The following is a 22,239-nucleotide window of genomic DNA, read 5'->3' on the forward strand; positions in this document are numbered from 1 at the left end:
GTGGCTCAGCGGTTGAGCATCTGTCTTTGGCTCAGGTCGTGATCCCTGGGTCCTGGGATCAAGTCCCACATCGGGCTCCCCGCAGGGAGCCTACTTCTCCCTCTACCTATGTCTCTGCCTCTCTCTGTGTGTCTCATGAGTAAATAAATAAAATCTTTAAAAAAACAATCTCTGGGAGCTATCCTCAAAGTGGAGGGGGTGGGGGTGCTTCTTCAACGCTGCACATGTGCCTCTCAAGTCCCAGTGGAAGAGGGGAAGGCCAAGTCAAGAGAGCCTCCCAAGCTTCCGTCTTGAGCAACTGGAAGGGTAGGGCTGCCCCTCTCTGGACGGGGCAGAGCCGGCCCAAGGTCATGCCAAGGGCCCGTCTTGGACATGGCAAGTAGAGCTGCTGGGGAAGCCGATGTGAATCTGGAGTTCTGCAGTGAGGGACTGGAGGCGGTTTGCATATCCACAGGAGACCACAAGGGTGGGAGTGGCACCAGGGACAGCGAAGGGTCTCAGGTCTCTGGGGCGCAGGGCAACAGCAAAGGCCATGAGAGGGAGCGTCAAAGAGCGCGGGGCAGTGGAAGCCAAGAGAAAGTGCAAGTGCCGCTGGGGAAGGAGGACACAGTGGTGCCTGAAGAGGGGAGCTAGGAAAGAATGTCCCCACTCCCTGCGTGCTGTGGTGTTAGCCGCGGACTGTGCCCACCTGGGTGAGGGTGCACATACCGCCTGAGCCCCCACCAACCAGACCGTCCCAGCACCACTGGGGGATTCACGGAGAGTGTCCTGCAAACTGATGCTAAACACACGCTTTCCACCTCGCAGGTGGGGGCCGGGGGGGGGGGGGTTAGGAATTGCTGGAGAAAGGTGCCAGTTTTCTCCTCCTCATCAGAGTAATGGGGACAGTTAGGATTTAAGAGCTTGCAGAGCTGGACACGGGGCTGGACACTTCCCATGGATTATCTTGTTTGATCCTCACAACCCTCTGAAATAGGGACTGATTTTATGTGAGTTCGAAACCTACCAAGATTCCGGGCTGGCCAGGGAGCCTGTCGCCACAGGCAGAGGTCTTAACCGCTGAGCCGCACTGCTCCTTCCTGGTCAGCGTTGCACTGAGGGCTGCCCTGGAGGAAGTTTCTGGGCTGGCCACCTGATTGCCTTCCTCTTCACCCCTTCTATTAGTCACCTTCTGTCTGGGCGTCTCTGGATGGTGAGCGCTCCTACCACCTGGCAGAAACTAGAGCTCGGATCTTGTCAGGTCATTTTAAGGTTATTTTAAGGTTACTTTACCGTGTGCACAGGCTGATGTGGCAGGAAGGGACCCGATGCCCCATGGAGCTGTGGCTGGACCTCTGCCTGGAGAGGATGTCGGAAAAGTCAGCAGGAGGCTGGCTTATGGGGCTGTCCATCCCTTAGGACATGGTTTCCTTCTCAGTTGGGGTGAGAGGGAATCAGGTTTTACGGATGTTTATTCAACGTAAGGGGCCCTCCTAAGCAGAGTACAAAATTACCCAATCCAAACCAGGTGTGAACACAAATATTTCTTTAGAACGAGAATAAAAATTACCCGTGCTGACAAATACAAAAACATGCACCTGCGTGACCACATTGTCCAACCACCAGAGTTCCCCGAGCTGCTGTTTCCACAGCTCCCAGGTCATCCCCTCTGCCCCTCACGCACTGACCTTGATGGGAGTCAGTGGATGTCTCTGATCTTAGTTTCAAGCACTGCCTTCTGGGGCGGGGTGCAGCCCACCCAAACTGGGAAAAGGGCAGTATTAGAGAAGGTTCCAATAGTTCTGAGCTGGACCCACCCCAGTGGTTTGACTCAAGCATTCAGGAGCAAAGGCTCTGATCCAAACTTTCCTCTCCCCTATAGACTACCCACAGGGATTTATCCACCCAACATATGTTGGCCAAGTACCTAGTACGAGCCAGCATTGCACGAGGGTCTGGGGTACATCACCGTGATGAACCACACAGCTAAACAGGTTTAGACTTGTAACGTGGGCAGAGAGCCTGGCACATATTAGTCGCTCATTAAATGTTGGTTTTCTTCCCTTCTTCCCATCTGCCAAGCGCCCTCAGAAGCTGAGGCCCAGGGATGCCTGGGTGACTCACCGTTTGAGCTTCTGCCTTCAGCTCAGGGCATAATCCCAAAGTCCTGGGATCAAGCCCCACATTGGGTTCTCTGCAGGGAGCCTGCTTCTCCCTCTGCCTGCTTCTGCCTCTCTCTGTGTCTCTCATGAATAAATAAATAAAATCTTAAAAAGAAGATGAAGCAGCAGCAGCAGCTGAGGCCCAGGTCAGAACAACGCATCCAGCAGGCCACAAGCCAGTCCATGTCCCAGGACACCAGCTCACTCCCACTTCCCGCCCATCAAAGCAACAGCTTCTCTTTTGGTGACAAGGCAGGACAGTCTTGTCCTGGAAGCAGACACCTGGACAGACACCTGGAAGCAGGACCGCGGGAGCTATCCTGACCACTTATCTCTTCCAAGGGACCCAGAAGCAGGCCTCAGTCGTCTGGACCACTCAGCAGAGCAGAGTAACAGCCGGAACCAGCACCAGGGCAGGTCTCCTGACCTTTCCCAGGGGCCCATCAAGAGGCCCTCCCCAAGCCTCTTCCAATGGGGGCTTGCCTGGCCCTGGCCCCCCTCCCTAAGGACAGTATTCTCAAGGCCACCAGGGGAGAATTACCTGACAGCGGAGCTCGAAACAGAAAACCCGCAAGGCCAACAACGCAGCCATTCTTGGGCACCACTCACAGAGCCTCCAACCTGGAGGACTTCGGGTGGGACAGGGCGTCTGCACACTGTGGACGCCTCCAAGGGCCTTTCCCGCAGCTTGGGAGGGTCAGCTGGAGGGCCCTGCTCTCCGGGGTGAGGCTGGTGGATGGGGAAGAAGGTCGGGGTGAAGGGGCTAGTGGTGGATTATGGACAGGGTACCACCTGCCAAGGGGCCAGGACTCCAGTGCTGACATTTCCGGCCCTGCCCTGAGCTTGGAGCAGGGGACAGGGACCGTGGCCCTTGCGCCCCTCCCGGGGGTCATGGCCAGGACAGAGTCCAGAGCGCCCGGTCTGGACGGCTGCTCCCATGACAAGGGTTCAGGTCCTGCCTCCCCCGACGTCCGCGGCGGCGGGCGAGGCGAGGAGCCTCCTCCTCGGGGACCGCGGCGACGCCAGAAGGGGGGTCGCGGCCCAAGACAGGCCCAGGAAGGGAGCCCGGGGCGCTCCAGTCCCTCCGGGAGCCGCGGAGCCGCGGCCGCGCCACCTGCCGGCCTCCTGCGCGGGGCCCGAGCGGTCTGGTGGCGCCACCTGCTGGCCGCTCTGGGGAGCGCGGGCCCGGCCCGACTCGGACCTCGTGTCCCCGTTGGGTCCCCGCAGCCCACCCCGGGGAGCTCCGGAGTCCGGCCCCAGCTGGCAGCACCGGCCAGGACGCTTGCCCTTCCCTGGGCAGCGCTCGCTCTCTCCGCGGGGCTTGGGCCTCGTCGAGCGCCTCCTTCATCCTTGACCTTGGCCCATCCTTGACCTGTGGCTGGTCACCTCGAGAGAACTGCTCAACGTGCTAGCACAGAACTTTAGGTTCGACCTCTGTTAAAAAAAAAAAAAAAAAAAAAAAAAAAAGGAGGGGAGGGGAATCTAACCTGCACAAGGCGACCTCCCCAGCCGCTGGGCCAGCCCCGCCCACCAAAGGCTGTGGTCCCCAGGAGGGGGGACCAGGAGGTCAGAGACAAGCCATGTTCTGCACCGGAGGGACAAGCCATGTTCTGCACCGGAGGTACTGTCCCCTGCGGGGGAGATGCAGCAGCAGGTGATCCCCGGAATAGGCCCCTCTGCCTCCAACCCTCGAGCTTCTGGGCCAGTTCCAAGTCCCCTCATGCCCCAGACCAACCTGGCCAAGCTGAGACCCTGCAGACCTCTTTAGAGATTCGAGTGCTGGGGGGGCAGTTTGATCATGAGCCCCCAGGCCAGGCCCCGGGGGGCCAGGCAGGAAGCGCCTCCCTCATCCCCAGGGCATACACTCTAAGTTTGGAGAAGACAGTGTTAGCTCTTTTGGGGACAGGGTCCGTTCCAGTCTGTAGGAGGCCTTCCTGGCCAGAGGGTCTACTCCTTCAGTGTCCTGCCTCCTTCCAGGTGATTGTCTCCACTGACTGGTGACTCTCAGGGAGGCTGCAGATACAGCAGTTAGAGTCGTGGCTTTCGAGCTCGAAAATCCAACATTGGAATCCTCTGGAGGGCTTGTTAAAACATCGCTGAGCTGGCTTTCCAGCATTTTGATCCAGGAGGTCGTGGATGGAGCCTGAGAATCTGAATTTCCAACAAGTTCCCGGGGGATGCTGATGCAGGCGGTCCACTGAGAACCACTTAGAGCCAGACAAATCCAGGCTTTGCCACTTACTACCGGTGAGTCTCTAAGCTAGTTACACTCTAGTTAGTGGGCCTCAGCTTCCTCACCTGTAAAATGGGCACCATTCTCTCAGCGCTACAGGCAGCATTAGATAAGATGGTGCACCTGAGGACTCAGCTCAGGGCCTGGATGTGATAGGTGTGCAGGAAGTGGTGGCTGCCCTCCTTGGCATTTGTGTGCACCTAAGTCCTACCCTGGCAGATGCCGCAGATTGGGACTGGGGGGACTACAAAGGAGCTAGAACAGTGATGATGAGGGGTGCCGTGGGGGCTCAGCCAGTTAAGCATCTGACTTTTGATCTCAGCTCAGGTCTTGATCTCAGGGTCTTGAGTTCAGGTCCTGCACTGGGCTCCACATTAGGCATGGAGCCTACTTCAAAAGTAAGATAACATAAAGCAAAACAAAACAAAATCTAAAGAACAACGTTGATGGAAAAAGACACAATCATTTAGCAGGGCAGACCCGAGTTTGGAGAGGGCCCAACTACAGCACTGTAACAAAGGAAGGGAGGACAGTGGGTGCAGCGGGATCATGGGGGAGACAGTGGTGAGGTGACCACTCCCAGGAGTCAAGGATCACAACCCAGAGGAGGTACCAATGTGGGCTGAACCGTGAAGATAAGTCATCATCTATCCTAGAAGGGAGAAGGGCATTCAGGCCAAGAGAGAAGTGCCTTGGTTCTCAACTTTGACCACACGCCTGGATCACCCCAATACCCAATACCCACCCAGCCAGCACCCAGACCCATGACTGAATGCCCTGGAGAGGGGAGAGAGACATGTAAATTCTTCAAAGCCCCTTGGGTAGTAGTGTACAGGTGAGGTTGAGAACCCCTAAGCAAAGCTTTAGGGAAATAGATTTACATTTCTACGTGGGGACGCAGAAGTTAATAGCCCAAAGTGGCTGGAATATGGGGTGCATACGTTCAAGAGATGAGGAGCAGGGAGGCATGCTGGGCCATTTCCCTAGAACTACAGAATACCCTGGAGCAAGTGCAATATGCAAATGATCATGACACTTAATTTGCATAACACGCGGAGAGATTCCAAACCACCTGTGATTACCTCCGTGCTTCTGAGCATGTACCTGATTCATCTTTGGAATCCTCTTTGAGAGGAAAGCAGCAATCACTCCATAAATGTTTGTAGAATTGAATGAACCTTGAATAGCCCTGAGGTCCCGTTGTGAGCTCTTGAGTGGTTCTCACTGGATTGACCTTTGGGTTCAAGGGGCTTTGCTGTACCTGGGCTGCTGTGATCTCAGGGATGCCAAGAAACCCCACAAAACCCCTAGTCCTGGTGGCTGCTGGCTGAAATCCCACTTTGTGCCTCTCAGTGGTTCTTGCTTACGCCTGGTCAATCCTCTTTCCTGAGGTAGGTCTTAAAGAGTTGAAGGGGCAGGAGCCTAAGAGTTGTGAGGAGGAGGAGGAAAGATCCAGAAAGGAAGACCCCAGACCCCCCCTGTGAGAGCTGGCCCTTGGCGGTGACCTGAACCTAAGGCAGAACAGAAGCTTCAAAGGATAGTTGCTTACTTTCCTTTCTAATTGGAACCTCCCAACACTTTTTATTGGTTTTTGCGACTTTTTTTGTGCTATACCCTGGAGTTCACCATTTCCGAGATTCCCTCAAAGAAGCTTTCCAGAAACTTTGATTCTCTCCAATAAGACATTTCTTATAACCGACCGAAGAAATAGGAAGACTCTTGGACCACTCCGTGCATGTTCACACACTGACTTGTTACATCCTCTCCCCGGCTGGGGTTCCTAGGAGTGACTCCGAGACAAGGATTTGTGTGCTAGTGGGTCATTTGGGGGTGATCTCAAGAGAAATGGGGAAATGAAACCAAGATGAAGGAGGCCAAGACAGGGGATGCTGATGAGCAACTGAGGCTCTCTTCCACTGGGGACCTCGGGAGACAGTGCTGAACATGACCCAGAGTCAGCCCATGGGTGGGGCCAGCAGTTGGGCACCATCCATCTACTTTGTCCTGTCAGTTGTTGATGGAGGGGTGCTCCCAGGAGCGCTAACCCCTTGGCACTTCTAGCCTGCTCTGCACATGCCCATGCTTTAGTGACTGAGGACAGCCCTCGGGCAAGGCAGGCTGGAGCCCCAGGGCCTGGGAGTGGGGCATGGACAGCATCCGCCACACAGACCAGCTCATTCACTTGCCGACTCCGTCAGAAACAGCCGAGGAGCACATCCCCCCACTGAGCGCCAACCCTTTCCCGTACCCACCACCTACCCAGGCATCAACATTTGCACATGCCTACTCATTCGGGAGGTGCCAGTCCTGGGCCACTTTAGCGAGAACACTGGTCTACACAGAATCGGGGGTCGAGATGCCCCAGGCCCCTGTGAACACAGGTGACAATCCCACCGTGGCCTCCTTGTATTTAGCGTGGCCTGGGCCTGGGCCGACCTTGCAGAAGTTCATGAAGTCATTCAAGAAAAGAGGTTGTTCAGACTAGCTCTGCTTCATCCGGGGTGAACAGGGAGCCTCTCGGGAAGATTTTAATCCAGCTGCAAGTGCACATCGCAAGAGCAAAGGTAATTTTTTTTTCTCGTAACTCAAGAAAAGCTGTGACATCCATAGGGTGGCTTCATCGACATAAGGTGGGCTTTTCAAAAATGAAGACAGGGCAATTAATGGGACTTTGGAGGATGGTGATAGTTTTTGTCTCATGTCTTGATACGAAAGGCATTGGCCACGTTTCTGCAGGGCCTCGAGACCCAAATTAGCCTTCATGCAGGATTTATCTCTAAGCCCCAAGGTCTCAGGGGACAGGTGGCGGGGTCACCAGTTCCAAAGACCCTGGCCCCCAAAAGACGAGGCGAGGAAACCAGCTCAGCTGGCATCTGCCACTCAGGAGAGGGTGGAGATTTCACTTTTTAACAGGGTGGTAAAATAGCCCTTTTGCAAAGAACAGCATGAGATTTTTGTAGAGGTGAAGCAGCCTGTTCTGCACCAGCTTGAAAGCGATGCACACGATCTCCATCCCAATGATGATGTAAATGGAGAAGAACAAGAAGAAGTGGGGGTGTTTGAGAACGGTATCCCCGAACCCAATGGTGGTCAGTGTGACAAAGCAGAAATAGAAGGCGTTCTCGAAGTTCAGCTGCGTCTCCCAGATGGGGAGGATGGCCGCTGCACAGGAAATGTAGGCGAACACAAGGAGGGTGATGACCGGGAGGGGGACGTCCAGCTTCTCCACCTGCCGTCCCACCTCGTCCAGGTTGCTGATGATCGAGTAGGAGAGTCTCCCCGACACGAGCTCGGGACACGAGTTACTCCTCTGCACGGCCTGCGGGGGCGGTTGCAGCGTGTTCTGCTTCTCCCGTGCAAGGAGTCTCTCGAACAGATCCGCGTTGCCACCCGGGGCCGAGGGACACCTGCCGGGTTTGACGTCCGGGAGCTCTTGGGCATCTATGACGATCCTCGGGACAGCTGTGGCCGCGGGCTTGGTGGCCGGCCTTCTGCAGAGCAAGCGACAGCACCACTCGCGAAGGTGAGGCGGGAAGAATGGCAGCTTTTGGAACCGATTGTAAGACGTGGACAGGATGGTGGCCAGGATGTCACCCATGTCCGTGAGGACTAGGAACATCAGGGGGATGCCGAAGAGGGCGTAGAGCATGCACAAGTATTTGCCGAGCCTGGTGACAGGATAGATGTGGCCGTAACCTGCAAAAGAGGACAGAGCCCAGGATTGTGGTGTCTGCTCTTCCCCTTCCCCCCAGAAGCTGGAAAGAGACCTTCTGGCATTTCGCCTCCTTGGTAGGATGGTTTACACAATGTGTTTGAAAATACTCATCTTAAAGCATTCATCTGCCATCTGGCATTGCGCTCGCTTTGGTGGGGGGAGTGGGAGGCGAAACTCGGCTTCTCTTTAGGATAAGGAGCAGCTCATAGCCAGATCTCTGACCCAAGATGTCCTTGGCAGGGGACAAGCATGGCTGGGAGTGAGCTGATCGCTTTTCATTTTGCTGAAAAATTTCTAAGCATCCACATGACAGGATGGCTATAGGGGAGAGGCTGTGGACGGCTTTGCCATTGTACCCACGTCCGCCTCCATCCTCCACGAAGGCACCTGTTTTTAAGAAGCCACCCTTGTCCTCCCCGGGACGTCTGGCCTCCTTGGTTTATTGGTTCCTACGGAACAGGCTATCAGTATGTGGCAACAGTGGACAGCAGTGTGCATAGCGTGAGGGATTGTAGAAGGATGGAAGGAATGAAACACAATTGCTGCCCTCAGAGCCACTGCGGCTGAGATTGGATGAAAACATTTGCAAATGCTAGTGAAGTGGTCGGGATCCCAGCATCTGCAATCTTACGAACCTGAGTTCGAATCCCAGCTCTGCCATTTACTAGAACGTTACCTGACTTTGGCTCACATTTTCAAGTTTCTTGTCTGTAAAATAGGGATGGCAATCCCTGCTTTGTATATTGACCAGCTGGAAGGACGACATGAGACCCGGGCCTGACCCAGAGTGGGCAGCTGATCAGTGTTGGCGTCCCTGCCCTCAGGAGCTGAAAGCAGCTGCCGGTAGCACTTACGTGGGCTGGCATCAACCAACGTGCATAGGCAGGCATGGTTACCACCATTCACAGGTGGGGAACCTGAGGCTCGGAGAAATGAAGCAACCCGGCCAAGAGCACTCAGTGATAAAGAGTGAAGTTGGCAGTCAAACCCCGAGAACCACCCAGCGGCCACGCCAGCATTGATCCCCACGGGGCCAGGAGCACCCACGGGGCTGGAAGGTTGCAATCCTTAAGAACCACTCAGCCAAGCAAACAGAGGGCTGGGCTGAGGCTTCTGTGCTTTTCAGGGGTTCCGTCCTTCCATCACCCCATCCCTGTCCCTCCTGTCAGCAGCAGGGCAGGGGCAGAGAGACGTCAACCCCTGCAGCCCAGGTAGCTGGACCTTCTGGAGAGACCGAGCTCCGTCACTTCAACTAAATGAGGGAAAGGCTTTTGTATTAAATGCCTGTGTTTAATTTTTGATGTCATACAAGATGATTAATACGGAAACCCCTAGGCCAACTATGTAAATTGATTTGAAGGCACTTGCTAGGCTGGCTAAGCCCCAGCCTCCTCCACGGCTAATTCCCTGTGCAGACTCTGGCCTCAGGCCCTGCGTCCCAGGAGCACGCAGGTGTCTAGGTTGCCCACCCTCACCGGAGTCCTGGGAGAGGGCTGTGGACCTCAAAGGGTCTCATCAGTTGGCATCCATCCCAGAGCACTCCACGCCACCCTTGGCTGATCCCACGAGGCGCCATACTGTGGCAGAATGTGCATTCACAGCGCATGTGCATATTGAGCGCTTACTGCATGCGCTGGGGACACAGTGGTGAGGGAAGCAGATGTGGTATCTTATCCCATCTCGCCGAGCTTCTGGTGTAGTGGGAGAGGCAGATGTGAATCAAATAACCACCCCAGCGACTATGCTATGGCAGACAGGGACCAATAACAGGACATAAAGGAGCAGACTGTTCTTGGAGCTCCTAGAACAAAGGTACCTGTCCTGGATTCGCAATTATTGAGCACCTGCTGTATGCCAGGCACTCGTGGGTGGGGTTGGGGGTACAACAAGAAACAGGCAGAGGTCCTGCCTTCTAGGACTCTTAGTTGAGAGGGAAGCAAGGCCTTGACCTTAGCTTTCTACCATCAGCAGGATGTGGCGAGTATCCAACAGGTGTATGCACCAGGGGTCAGGAATAGGGGCCACATTGGCTAACCCTCCCATCAGAGAGCCAGGTTTGTTTCATGGGGCAGCACTTGCTGAGACAGTGCCAAGGATTCCAAATGCCTCTGTTTCCCTTCCCTGTTCTCTGATGGCCTCCAGCAGCTCCGGCCCTCCCCTCAAGGAGAGGAGGTTGCCAAGGAGGCCTCAGCGCCTTGTCCAGGCCTCAGAGAGAGCCCAGAGGCACTGAGGAGATGAAGGCCGGGGTGGGGACTTTCAGGAAAAGGTGGAGAAGAGAACAACAGAGCTGGGCCATGGGGGAGAATAACCATCCGCCCAGTTTGCCTGGAGCTGACGTGCTTCCCAGATCACTCGACTTTCTGTGCTAAAACTGGCAGTCCCAGGCAAACGGGGCAGGTGGGCACTGCGGCCATGAAGGAAGGTGTGGGAAGATTCTCTGGAGCCGGGGAGATGAGGGAGGAGGGCACCTGGAGCCTCTCCTGGGGAGACAGGAGCGCAGAGAGGCCTGGCCACAGAGTCCTGGTGGAGCCCGGGCCCTGGGTGTCAGCAAAGGTTCCTGTGCCAAAGCTTGTCATGGGCCTCACAGAGCCATTGGTCCTTAGATGTCAGCAGCAGCCACAAGAGCTCATAGATGGGGACCACCTTGTTTTCTAGATGGTGGATAAGCTCCCTGATTCTTATGTACCCCCAGGACAGTCAGGAGAGGCTCCACAGTAGAAACTGTTCAGCTTCCAGGACTGGGTCCTGGGGTCAGACCTATTTTAAGGAAAAGAACATCACATTTCTAGAATAAAGTGCCTTGTAGGGTGAAAATCCCCTTCCTAGTGAAATCCCAATGCCGGCAACCACCATTGTTACCATGTTTAATGGACAAAGAACAAGAAGTCAGGTGACCCATCTGGCATAACAGAGCCCAAACACACCCTGACAAGGGTGTGCACCCCTTAATAAAGACTTGCCCTGGGCAGCCCAGGTGGCTCAGTGGTTTAGCACCACCTTCAGCCCAGGGCGTGATCCTGGAGATCCAGGATCGAGTCCCACATCAGGCTACCTGCATGGAGCCTGCTTCTCCCTCTGCCTCTATCTGCCTCCCCGCCCCCCCCATGTGTGTCTCTCATGAAATAAATAAATAAAATCTTAAAAAAAAAAAAAAAAAAGGACTTGCCCCATACATGTTCCACCCCAGTGTCCTCCTTGGCAAAGGTGAGTTTAGTGGATTGAAACTAGACGTGGCTGCCTCCAGGTGGAACATGTTTAGAGTCCAGGAGATATGCTATAGTCCAGAAAATGCATCGAGGAAGCAAATCTCAGAGAGCACATGGCCCCTATGAAGGAAATTGTATTAACTGTACTAATTACTGAACGCTGAAACGCATAACGGAAAATCCTATCATTGCTTATAATGTATTCTTACATTCCAATATGGTCCACTCCACTCAGGCTGTATTTAATAGCCCATGCACTTTACTTCCTTTCTTTTAAGTAGGCTCCACGCCCAGCATGGAGCTCAGTGTGGGGCTTGAACTCATGACCCTGAGATCAAGACCCGAGCTGAGATCAAGAGTCCAAAGCTTTAATGGACTGAACCACACCCAGGTGCCCCCTTGCCCTTTACCTTCTAATCCAAAGAGATTGACCCAGTTGGAAATGACTGGGGATTGACCAACCTCATGCCTGCCAGGTGTCCCTTTATCAGCATCAAGACCAGGCGCATTAAGGGTGACCCAGAGATTAGGGCAGGAAGCACTTTAAACACTATTATTGATTACAGAGAGTGGAGAACCTCCCCAACATCCTCTTCCATTGTAATTACTGGACGGCATGATGTCCTAATTGATTTGATAGTAGCATCGTTTTCTTGGGATTTAAACCAAGATAATGGGTTTCCATTAGATCAGTGGTTCACAGCCCGGACTCCCATTAGAATCACCTGGAGGGCTCTGAAAAATGCTGAGGCCTGGGTCTGTCCCTGGAGATTCTGACTTGATTGCCACAGGGTCCAGGCTTGGGAGCTTTTAAAAAATAGCCAGATGATTGCAATGTGCAGCCAGGGCTGAGAACCCTCGCGTCGGGTCAGTGCTTCGTAGACATTAGCCTGCACCAGCATCGCCTGGAGCACTTGCTAAATACAGATTCCCGGGCCCCACATCCATAGTTTCTGACTCGGTGGGTCTAGGATGGGGCCTGAGAATTAACTCTCATTTCTAACAAGTTCTCGGGTGGTGCTCGTGCCACGGGTCGAGGGACCACAGCATTCGATCAGTTTTCAACGGGGGCAATGTTTGCCCCCCAGGGGACATTTAGCAATGTGGAGACAGCGGGGGAAGAGGTGGGAGGCTCTGGGGGGTAGAGGCCAGGGATGCTGCTACTCATCCTACGATGCACAGGACGGCCCCCACCGGGGAGAGTCATCTGGCTCAAGATGCCCACAGTGGCAGCTGAGAAAGCCTGCATTAGATCAGTCCCCTGAAGTTCTTGAGGAAAAGGATACAGACTGAACCCCTTTGCTCACCTCCACTATCTTCCTTGGGGCTGCCGCTTCCCCGTGACTATTGTCCCACTGAGTGTGGGTATCCCTGAAAAGGGCAGCTGTGCCCTGCCTCTGCCTTGCTGGCAGTGACTTCCTTCTCCAGAAGCCTCAGCTTGCTGCTAAATGTCACAGCACCTACCCTGTAGGGTTGTCGTGTCATGAGGATTAGGTAAAATAATGCACATAAGGCTTGTGGACACCATGCCCAATGCTGGCAAGCGCTCAGTTCTCCAGTAGCTAGTGGACATCTTGCTGCCTGCCCGTTACCAGTCCCTGCTGGAGAGGCAAGGTAGGGGGAGAGACCGGCTCTGAAAGAAGCCACGTAGGGGCACAAACATGTGCCCATTTGTGAAGCCTGTTGCAACAGACACTGGTTGCACCCCCAGCAACCATTCCCTTCATCTTTCCTGGGGTACCATTGCTCCCCCACCTGGTTTAGAGAGGGATCCAATTGGTCTAAGTCATCCTGGCGATCTAATCCCCTTGCCAGGACTGGCTTAGGGGTGGAGGTTTCTAGGAAGGGTTTCTTTGCTGATGGTGATGGTCAGCCCCCCCCCCCCCGCCCCTCTCTATGAGATGCAGTTCTGCCCAGATGGGAGTGGACGGGTGCCCTGCTGAGCAGGACGGAGGGAACCTGATGCTCAGTGCCACGGCTGAGCTGCACATTGACCAGCCCTAGAGCTGTCCCCAATGGATTTCTTACCCGGGAAGGAACACGTTTTCCCTACAGTTTGGGCCATTTGGGTTGGATTTTCCACTAGCGGCAGCGACGAGGATCCTGGTTGCCTCTTAAATCTACCCTCACACTGATCTGAAGGCCGGGGAGGTGTTACAGATGAGGAGCGAGGCTCAGACAGGCCACATTGCTCCGTGGCGGTCACACAGCCGACCCAAGGTGGCCAGCCTCCAGAGTCCACAGCTGGCCAGTGCACACACACACACACACACACACACACACACACAGTGTGAGGGAACCTCAGCATGAGCATCCAAGCCACAGCCGGAGCTCTGTGACCCTTGTAGGCCCGTCTGCCTCAGGAATTGGTGCTCTCTTGAATGAAGATGGGGATCCAGGCCTTTTCACTGGCCCAGAGAGGCAGCGGCTAAGCCATGGGCCACGCTCCTGGTGGGGATGCTGACTCAGGAGCTCCTGAGCTGTGGCCACCTCCACTCCTGTGACCCTGTCCCCAGCAGGGGAGACTCCTGTCAGCCCTGGCATGGCCCCTCCGACCTGGCCCCACCTGCTGTACCATCGCAGAGGGAAGCCAGGGGCTGATAGTTACTAGAGCATCCTCAGATGCTGGCCCAGGGACACGGTGCCCAAGGGCAAGGACGGCCCCATCCCCATAGCTCTAGAGGCTGTTGCTCACACCACATCCCTCCTCTCTCCTATCTGTTCTCTGCTCTGTCACCCAGGAGCCCACGGTTTGTGTGGCCACTGAGAAGAGGGTCTGTGGCCCCCTTTACATGAGCAATCAGTCACTGTAGGGGACAGCTCTGCCCCACACCGTCCCCTCTACCCTGGGCTCTGGAAGGACTGCCCTGGGCCAATAACTTGCACATAAGGAATCTTTCCTTTGTTTGGGGGCTGAAGACACATGTAGGAAGTGCAGGGAGTGGAGTACAGCTGGCTCCTCCTCCCCAGGTGCCTTTCCTTCCAGGCAGTGGCATCAACTCCCCAAAGGACTCCCTGGGAATCTGAGCACCCCCTGCCCCCAGGCTCAGCCAGGCTCTCCCTGGGGCTCCCTGCACAGGACCAGGCAGGGTCCCTGCTGCACCCCCCAGACCTGCAAGGCTGGTAGGTTACTTTGGGGAAAGAGCACTGGATCTGGAGTCTCAGGTGGGCACCAGCTCTACTCACTGCATGTCCTTGGCCCCCGGCAGCGCCTCTCTGGGCTCAGGCTCCCCACCTGATTCATAAGACCTCTGCGAGCTTTCAGGGAGGCAGCTTGGGCAGCCCGGGTGGCTCTGGGCGGTATAGCACCGCCTTCAGCCCGGGGCGTGATCCTGGAGTCCTGGGATCGAGTCCCACGTCGGGCTCCCTGCATGGAGCCTGCTTCTCCCTCTGCCTGTGTCTCTGTCTCTCCCCCCCCCCCCCATCCCAGTGTCTCTCACGAATTAATAAATAAAAAATCTTTAAAATAAAAAATAAAGGAGGCAGCTTGGTACAGCCCTGGAGTAACTGTTAGTTCCCGTTACCACCGCAGCCCTTCCTCCTCCCTCACATCACTGTTGATGCTCCCAGGCCTGCTCTGGCACACCGTGCTCCCTCTCCACACCACGTCCCCCCCCCCCCCCCCCCCCCCCCCCCCCCCCCCCCCGTGCTCACCTCCACTCCCTGGGAGTCTCTTGCCATCTATATGCTGGTGACTCTGAAACCCACCGCCCCAACCCTGCCCATGGCCCTGAGCCCTGACCCCCATTTCCAGCAGTGCTGGGCGTCTCAGCTTGGAAGCTCCATGGGAGACTTGACCTCGACTGGCCCTGAAGCATCACTTCCATCCCCAGCATCCCCAGGCCCAGCATCGCCACCACCCTCCCTGCGGCCTGCCGAGCCCACCCAGCAAAGACTGTGGTGTTTTCCTCATCTCTCGGGTGCCCAACCACTTTCCTGCAAAGTCTTCCCTCCAGTCCAGCCCTCTTCTCCGTCCTCATGACCATTGTCCTGGGTGAGGCCATGGCCATCAGTGCTCATGTGGACTGCCACACAAACCCCCCCTACTGCTCTCCGTGCTGCCAGTCTCCACCTGTCTGGTCCACCTCCACGCTACAGCTGGGGTGATCTTTCTGGAACGCTGCGCTACCGTGTTCTTCCCTTGCTTACAACCCTCCAGACACTCCCCGCTGCCATCAGGATGAGACCAGCCTCCTTAGCCCGGCTTGCAGGCCTCCCCAGGACTGGGCCCTCCACTTCCCCCCACCTCTCTTCACCCCTAATTAACCTCCTTACAATGCCTGCTATTCCTTTTGCTGCTGGGCCTTTGTCCATGCTGGCTTCTTGGCCTGGAGGGTCCCCTTCATGCCCACCGGCCCCCACGGTGACTCCTGCTCTCCCTGTCTGACTCAGCATGGCTGTCAACCCCTCCAGGGAGCCCTTGCAACATTCTTACCACTTAAGAACCACCCCACGCCGGGGGCAGCTGCCCCTACTCTGTGCTCCCACAATACTCTGGGATACATCACAGGCTGACCACATTCGGTTTCCTGACTACTTCTCTCTTGCACAAGAGCCTGTGCTGGCAGGTGCCATTGGCAAGAGGTGTTTTGTACAAGAGCATTCAGCCAAGGGGCAAGAGGGGGCTGAAATGCAGCCTACCCCTTGCTCAATGGGGTCTACACCCGGGCAAGGGGCTGCACCCACCTCAGGAAGGCACGCTTCCCAAATTCCCAGCAGCAGGAGCTCCCCCCTTAGGAGCCAGCAGCAGTCCTGCTCCCTGCCATATCCCCCTAGGAGGGAGCAGCGACCACTCAGCACAGCAGACCCAGTGCAGGGTCAGCACTTCGTCACCATTGCCTGACCAAGTGAATCGAACGTTCCACATCCCCACCAAGGGGCCCCGGCCTCCCCCTCCTCCCTCTCTCTCCTGCAGGTCTCTCTCCCAGGCCCGCCCTTGCCCTTGGACTTACCCACCGTGCTGATCACTGTGCAGCAGAAAAAGAGCGAGCTCAGGAAGGACCAGTCTGAAAAACTGCTAACCCAGTGGGGCTTCACCTTCTGCAGCAGCGTCCCGAGGTCCTGTTTCCTGCCTTCCTCAACTGGGGAAAGAGAGGACCAGTGTGAAGGAGAGGGCTTTGCTGAAGGCAGGTCCCACCGCGTGCAGGGGTCTTCCCCAGAGACCAGCATGTCCCCTGCCTTGTGTCCCTCAACACCAAAACCTGGCTCTGCTTTTGCATGTCTCTGCCCTTAGGTCCTGCCTTTGGTGCCTGCAGGGATTATGAGGCCACATCCCCCATGAGATGAGCACCTAAGGGAGAGGCCCACGGGGGGGTCCCCTCAAGCTCAGCCACAAAATCTCTGTGCGGCCTTAGGAGGGGGAGCATTCTGAAATTTCTGGGCCTCTGTGTCTTTCACTTTGCAAAGGAGCATTCTAACTTTTGCTCAGTCTCTCTCATCCCCACTGGGGTTCTTGAGAATTGAAAGCAAAATGGGTCCTTAAGAAATGTAAGCTCTTATATAGTTACAAACCATGCCCACTCCCGGAGGTCATTAAGCCTGATGGAATTTGGTACTCATACTGGGATATGTGAGCACCGAGGCGCCTGAGGATTTCTGGGAAGCCTTGGCTTTCAAAACATCTGACCCCGGGCCAACAGAGCAGGATCGGGGCTCTGGTTCCTCAGGGCAGGTCCCAAATAATTCTGTTGGCCTGGGTGGCCAGTGGGCTTTGGGACCTCAGAAGCCATCCTGAGACTCTGGCACACAGCGGGAGGTCACTGCTCATGTGAATGGGCACCAACCTGGGAGTTCAGTCTAGACCCAGCTCTGACCCTGGGTAGCTCCCGCAGCCATAGACAAGATGCTTCTTTCTGAGCCTGTTTCCCCATCAGGGAGGCAGCGTGACATGGTGGTGAAAAGTGGGCTCTGGAGTTCAAAAGCCTGGGGTGGAATCCTTGGCTCCACTTTGTAGTTTGTGACCTTGGCCAGTTGCTTAACTCCCGGAGCCTCTGTTTTCTAACCTGTGAAAGGCGTCAATTCATACTGGCCCCTCTGGTTGGTGTGAGGGTTAAGTGAGATATTGCATGAACTTGTTCGGCCCAGGGTCTGCACTTACTGGCCTGGCACCTACTGAGCATCTTAATCTCCAACAAAAATCAGTAGAAAATGGGGTTGGAGAGGTATCTGACCGGCTCATTCCGAAGAGCATGCAACTCTTGATCTCAGGGTTGTGAGTTCGAGCCCCACGTGGGGCGTAGACATTATTTAAAAACAAAAACAAAATCAAAATGGGGTTGGAGGGATCCCTGGGTGGCTCAGTGGTTTAGTGCCTGCCTTTGGCCCAGGGCGTGATCCTGGAGTCCTGGGATCAAATTCCGCATCAGGCTCCCTGCAGGGAGCCTGCTTCTCCCTCTGCCTGTGTCTCTGCTTCTCTGTGTGTGTGTGTGTCTATCATGAATAAATAAATAAAATCTTTTTAAAAAATGGGTTTGGATCAGCTCTGCATTCTCATAGTGTTCTGTGCATCAGAATCACCTGGGGAACTTTAAAAATAAGATTCCTAACACAGCCCCAGAAATCTCGATTAAGAGGGTTTGGAGAAGAGCCTGGAAATGTGTATTTCAGACAAGCTCCCTGGAGGATTCTGATGTGTGGCCAGGTTTGGGAAGCTCTGAACTTGTTGCCATCAGAGCCGGGATGGCTCAGAGTCCTGGCGGTGGTGGTGGTGGTGATGGCAGAGGGCTTCTCCTGGGTCGGCTCCAAGGAGGCGTTTGTCTGGTACAGATGCAGAGAGAAGGAGTAGGACCTTCCAAGGAGGAGATAAGTGGCCTCCTGTGACCAGCCAGCCTCAACTGAAAGAACCTGTCTCAGAAGCAAGGTTGGGCCCATGGGAGGAGCAGTGAGCAGCCCAGTTGAGGACCTGTCACACCAGGGGCATCCTTCCCCTCACTTGTAGAGTCTGTTTTTCCTTTGTCTTCTATTAACTCTCTATATTTTTATTTTGCTCTGTTAAGTACAGATTTGTGAGCCTTGGGACAGAAATAAGTGACTAAAGACACATGAAACGTGGTAAGGACCTAGGTAAAGTGCTTGTGCCTTTCAAGAGGCTTCATGTCCTTTATCTGCTTCCCACAAGTCCCTATGATTGGCAGGCCTGAGACTGCGGGCCCCGGCCATCCAGCACACTGAGGCCCAGGGAGGGTAACAGCTCTGCCTCAGATCACACAGCCCATTGGGGGAGCAAAGGTCCAAGCCCAGTTTGATTGTTCCTTGAATCCTAGTTCCTATAAAATGAGTCATGAGGCCAGGCAGGCCTAATCCAGAGGATCAGCCTAGGAACCCTCAACCCCGAATCTGGTCACCCATGTCCCCCAGTCATCATCACCAAATCTCCGGCAATCCAACCTCCTCAGAGACTGCTGGTCTGGGTGAGGCTGGGAGCTGAGGCAAAGGGAAGGGAAAGTGCTCTGGTCCTTCCAGAGCACTTACTGGGTGCTCAGTGCTTTCCCTACATTCTTCATAGCAACACTAGCAGGCTGTTGTTCTCCCTATTTTACGGAGGAGAAGGCTGAGGCTCAGAGAGAAGTTGTTTGCCTAAGGTCCCACATAGGAATGAAGAAGATACAAGCTGAAGGCTCCCAGACACCCCCCAAACCTCACCAGCCTCCTGCAAGATGGCCCTCTGCTCCCTGGGGGCTGCCTCCACCCACAGAGAAAGGGCCCGCCCCGCCCAGGTGAGCCACCTACCTGTTCTGTTGCATTTCAAGATGCCACAGAGCTCCTCCAAGAACTCCTCAAAATCTGGGTCGTTTGGCCCCAATTTCTGGCCACCCTCGATGGCCGAGAAGAGGGCAGCACCCAGCAGCGCATAGGTCACCAGGGAGCAGAGGAAGCAGAGGCGAGGGAAAAGCTTCTCCAGGGCCTCCTGAAAGCACCTCCTGGCCGGGGGTGGCCCCTCAGCCTCCATCCTCCCAGGAGCGCTCAGCACAGGAGGAACTGGTGGAAGAGGCAGGAGCGGGGCCCCAGCAGCAGGAGGAGGAGGGACAGGGGGAGGAATGGGAGTGCCCAGAGAATGGCCAGGCTCCAGCACTAAGTGGATGGTGCGTGTGCTTCCCCAAGGACTGGGAAGCAGCCGGTTCTCATCATGTTCAGTTACTTAGATGGCGCCCCCCAGCACCCCAAATTGCTATTGATCTGCCAGCCTGGGAGCTGCCCTGCAGGGGCTTTGGGTAGACGCCGTGATGGTTGCTTTGTGCTTTGGCCTTTCCCATCAGGAAGCTGCAATTTTGACTTCCAGGTACCAAATCTGATTTTTGGTTTTTAGGCAAGCGATTGTCCTTCCCAAGAGTCGCTTGTGAAATCTGGTTTCTTGGACTGGTAGTAACAATAGTAAGGGGTATGGCCAGAGCCCTACAGTCTACATCCTTTATCCTGTATGGATCTAATTATTGGTCCGAATTCCTCACTGCCCTGTAGCATCCTGCCCCCACTTGCCATGGCCTTAAGGTGGGCAGAGATAGACCACATGATTTGCTCTAACCAATCAGCTATTAGCAGATGTGACAAAAACTGTCCCCTGGACTCTGTTTCTGCCATGAGAAAAACATGCCCAGCGACAGACATGAGGTTGTGTACACATTCAGATCTCCCTTCATAAAAGGATTCTCTGTGTTCAAGGAACACGGTTCACGACAGCCTCTAGCTATTCATTTCTTCAGGGTGGGCCTCAACTTTCAGGCCCTCTTCTCTGGGAAGCCCTCTGCAATGACTGAGCAAGGTGGGGGTACAAGAGCTTCCCCATATCTGCCGCCACCCCGAGGGACTCCTCCAACCTGCAATCTTTGTTCCAGAACTCCCCATTGGCCTGCCAGAGATTTTGTCATCTCTGCACCATGGACTGAAGACTTTCTCTGCCCCATCCTGCATCCCAGTAAAGGTTTTTCAGTTCTTACCTTATATCTCCATGTCTGTTTCACAGAGGATCCAACCTATAGGTAGTTGGTACCAAAAGTGTCCTGAGAGAGCACTCCCTACAATGGAGATTTGGGACTGGGTTGACCAATACCCAAATGGTGGGGAGATGGTGTACAGACAGCTCTTTCCTGAAGGTGGAAGCCTCCCCAGTTGTTAAACCTCCCCCAGTGGTGAGCTGGAATGGTGTGCAGGTCGAAGGTGTTGACTAGTGCAACAGTTCAGGCATTTAAAACATTGGAGGAATAATAAACGTAAAGACAAGAAGTTTGGATGGTTATCATGAGGTTACATCGATCCTCTGAAAGCAAACTTAGAAGAAGGAGGTTAGGGGACAGGGGACAGCCTCTGCTACAGTTGGTCTCAGGGCTGCAACTGAGATCGCAGCCCTGAGGGGTTGAAGGGGATATTGATCATCCCCTTCCTTCACTACCCATTCTAAATTCCCCTTCCCCTCTGCCAACCCTTTTATTCTCTTAATAAATAGCTTACCCAATGGCATGACCCAAATCCTCATTCCTGGCGGGGTGGGGGAGGGGCGCAGTCTGAGTCCACGGTGACCTGATCTTTTTCAGGTCGGAGTTGCCTATGTTCTTTTCATTCATAGACACAGTTGAGTAAGAAGTACCAAGAAGTGCCCAAGTGGGTCGCCTGAGTTCCACTCTTATTTCCTCCAGCCCCCATGTGTGAAAGCAGCCCTACCTCCTTCCGTTGATAAGGTAATTCCCCCTCGACAAGATGATCACCCCTTTTCTTGCTTTCTGGCTCCTGAATATGAAGATCCTAAAGTACCCAGGGAACAACCATAGGGTGTAGTACAAGGGGACCCTTACTAGGTTTTCTGTGAATATGTTCCCCTTGGGGATCAGTACCTCTACAGAGGCCAGACTTATGGGGATGGGAGAGAGTAAATGAATATGATCATGCAATTTTCAGTTTGAAACAAAAAGCAACCAATGCTTCACTGTTTCTTTACTTCCCTGAAGAATGAGAAAATCTCCAAGCCAAGAACAAGCCTGACTGTTCTGTATCCCCACACCTACCTTTACATATGTATCTAGATGTGGGCAAGTTTAAGAACTCTTTTCTAGCCCTAGATCCCCAAGATTCTCTTCGATTTTCTTCTAAAAGTTTTACAGTTTTTATATTTAACCCTGTGGTCCATTTGAGTTAATTATTGCAGTAAGGTGTGACATTTAGGTCATTTTTTTTCCCTACATATATCCAATCGCTCCAGTGCCACTTATTGGGAAGTCTATCTTCACTCCATTGGATTATTTTTTCACCTTTATGAGAAATCTGTTGAGCAAATTTATGTAAATCTGCTTCTGGGTTCCTTATTCTGGTCCATTGATCAATGTGTCTATCCTTCCACTAATACCACACTATCTGATTACTATAGCAATGTAGTAGGTCTTAATATCAGGTATAATGATTCCTTCTACCTTATTCTTCTTTTTCAAGACTGCTTGAGCTATTTAAAGGCCTTTATATATGTTTTAATTTTTAAGAATTTATTTATTTATTCATGATAGAGAGAGAGAGAGAGAGGCAGAGACATAGGCAGAGGGAGAAGCAGGCCCCATGCAGGAAGTCCAATGTGGGACTTGATCCCGGGACCCCAGGTGTCCGTCTATATAAGTTTTAAAATAATCTTATCTATGTCTACATAAAACCTAGCTGGGATTTTGATAGGAGCTGCATTAAACCCATAGACCAATGGGAGGACACTTGAGATCATTACTGTGTTAAGCCTTCCAGTCCTCGAACGTGGTATATCTCTCCCTGGCTATTACTTTTGAACAACACCTTAGTGTGCTCCCATTGTTCTTTACTCAAGCCAAGAATCAACATTTTAAGATAAGAATGCATGAGTCATTTGTTATTAAGCTATTTACTGTGCTTGGGGTCAGTATAGCTAATGAAAGTGTTAGATGGTGAAGGTCAGAAAGTGTATTTGCATCATCTTTTTAAAGTCTTTTTTTAAAAAAA

General features: G+C 54.0%; 1 protein-coding gene across 1 annotated transcript; it reads right to left on the minus strand.

Annotated features, from left to right (window-relative positions):
• Positions 1 to 7,273: 7,273 nt before the first annotated feature.
• Positions 7,274 to 19,243, minus strand: KCNK18 (potassium two pore domain channel subfamily K member 18). Its single transcript, XM_041740218.1, has 3 exons — positions 19,024 to 19,243; positions 16,248 to 16,376; positions 7,274 to 8,070 (listed from the first exon to the last, which is right to left on the minus strand). Exons 1-3 carry the CDS (start codon positions 19,241 to 19,243, stop codon positions 7,274 to 7,276), a joined length of 1,146 nt encoding a protein of 381 aa, XP_041596152.1.
• Between the last annotated feature and the right edge of the window lie 2,996 nt (positions 19,244 to 22,239).

This window comes from Vulpes lagopus, chromosome 2 (genome assembly GCF_018345385.1).
Source record: "Vulpes lagopus strain Blue_001 chromosome 2, ASM1834538v1, whole genome shotgun sequence".
NCBI classification, from domain to species: Eukaryota; Metazoa; Chordata; class Mammalia; order Carnivora; family Canidae; genus Vulpes; species Vulpes lagopus.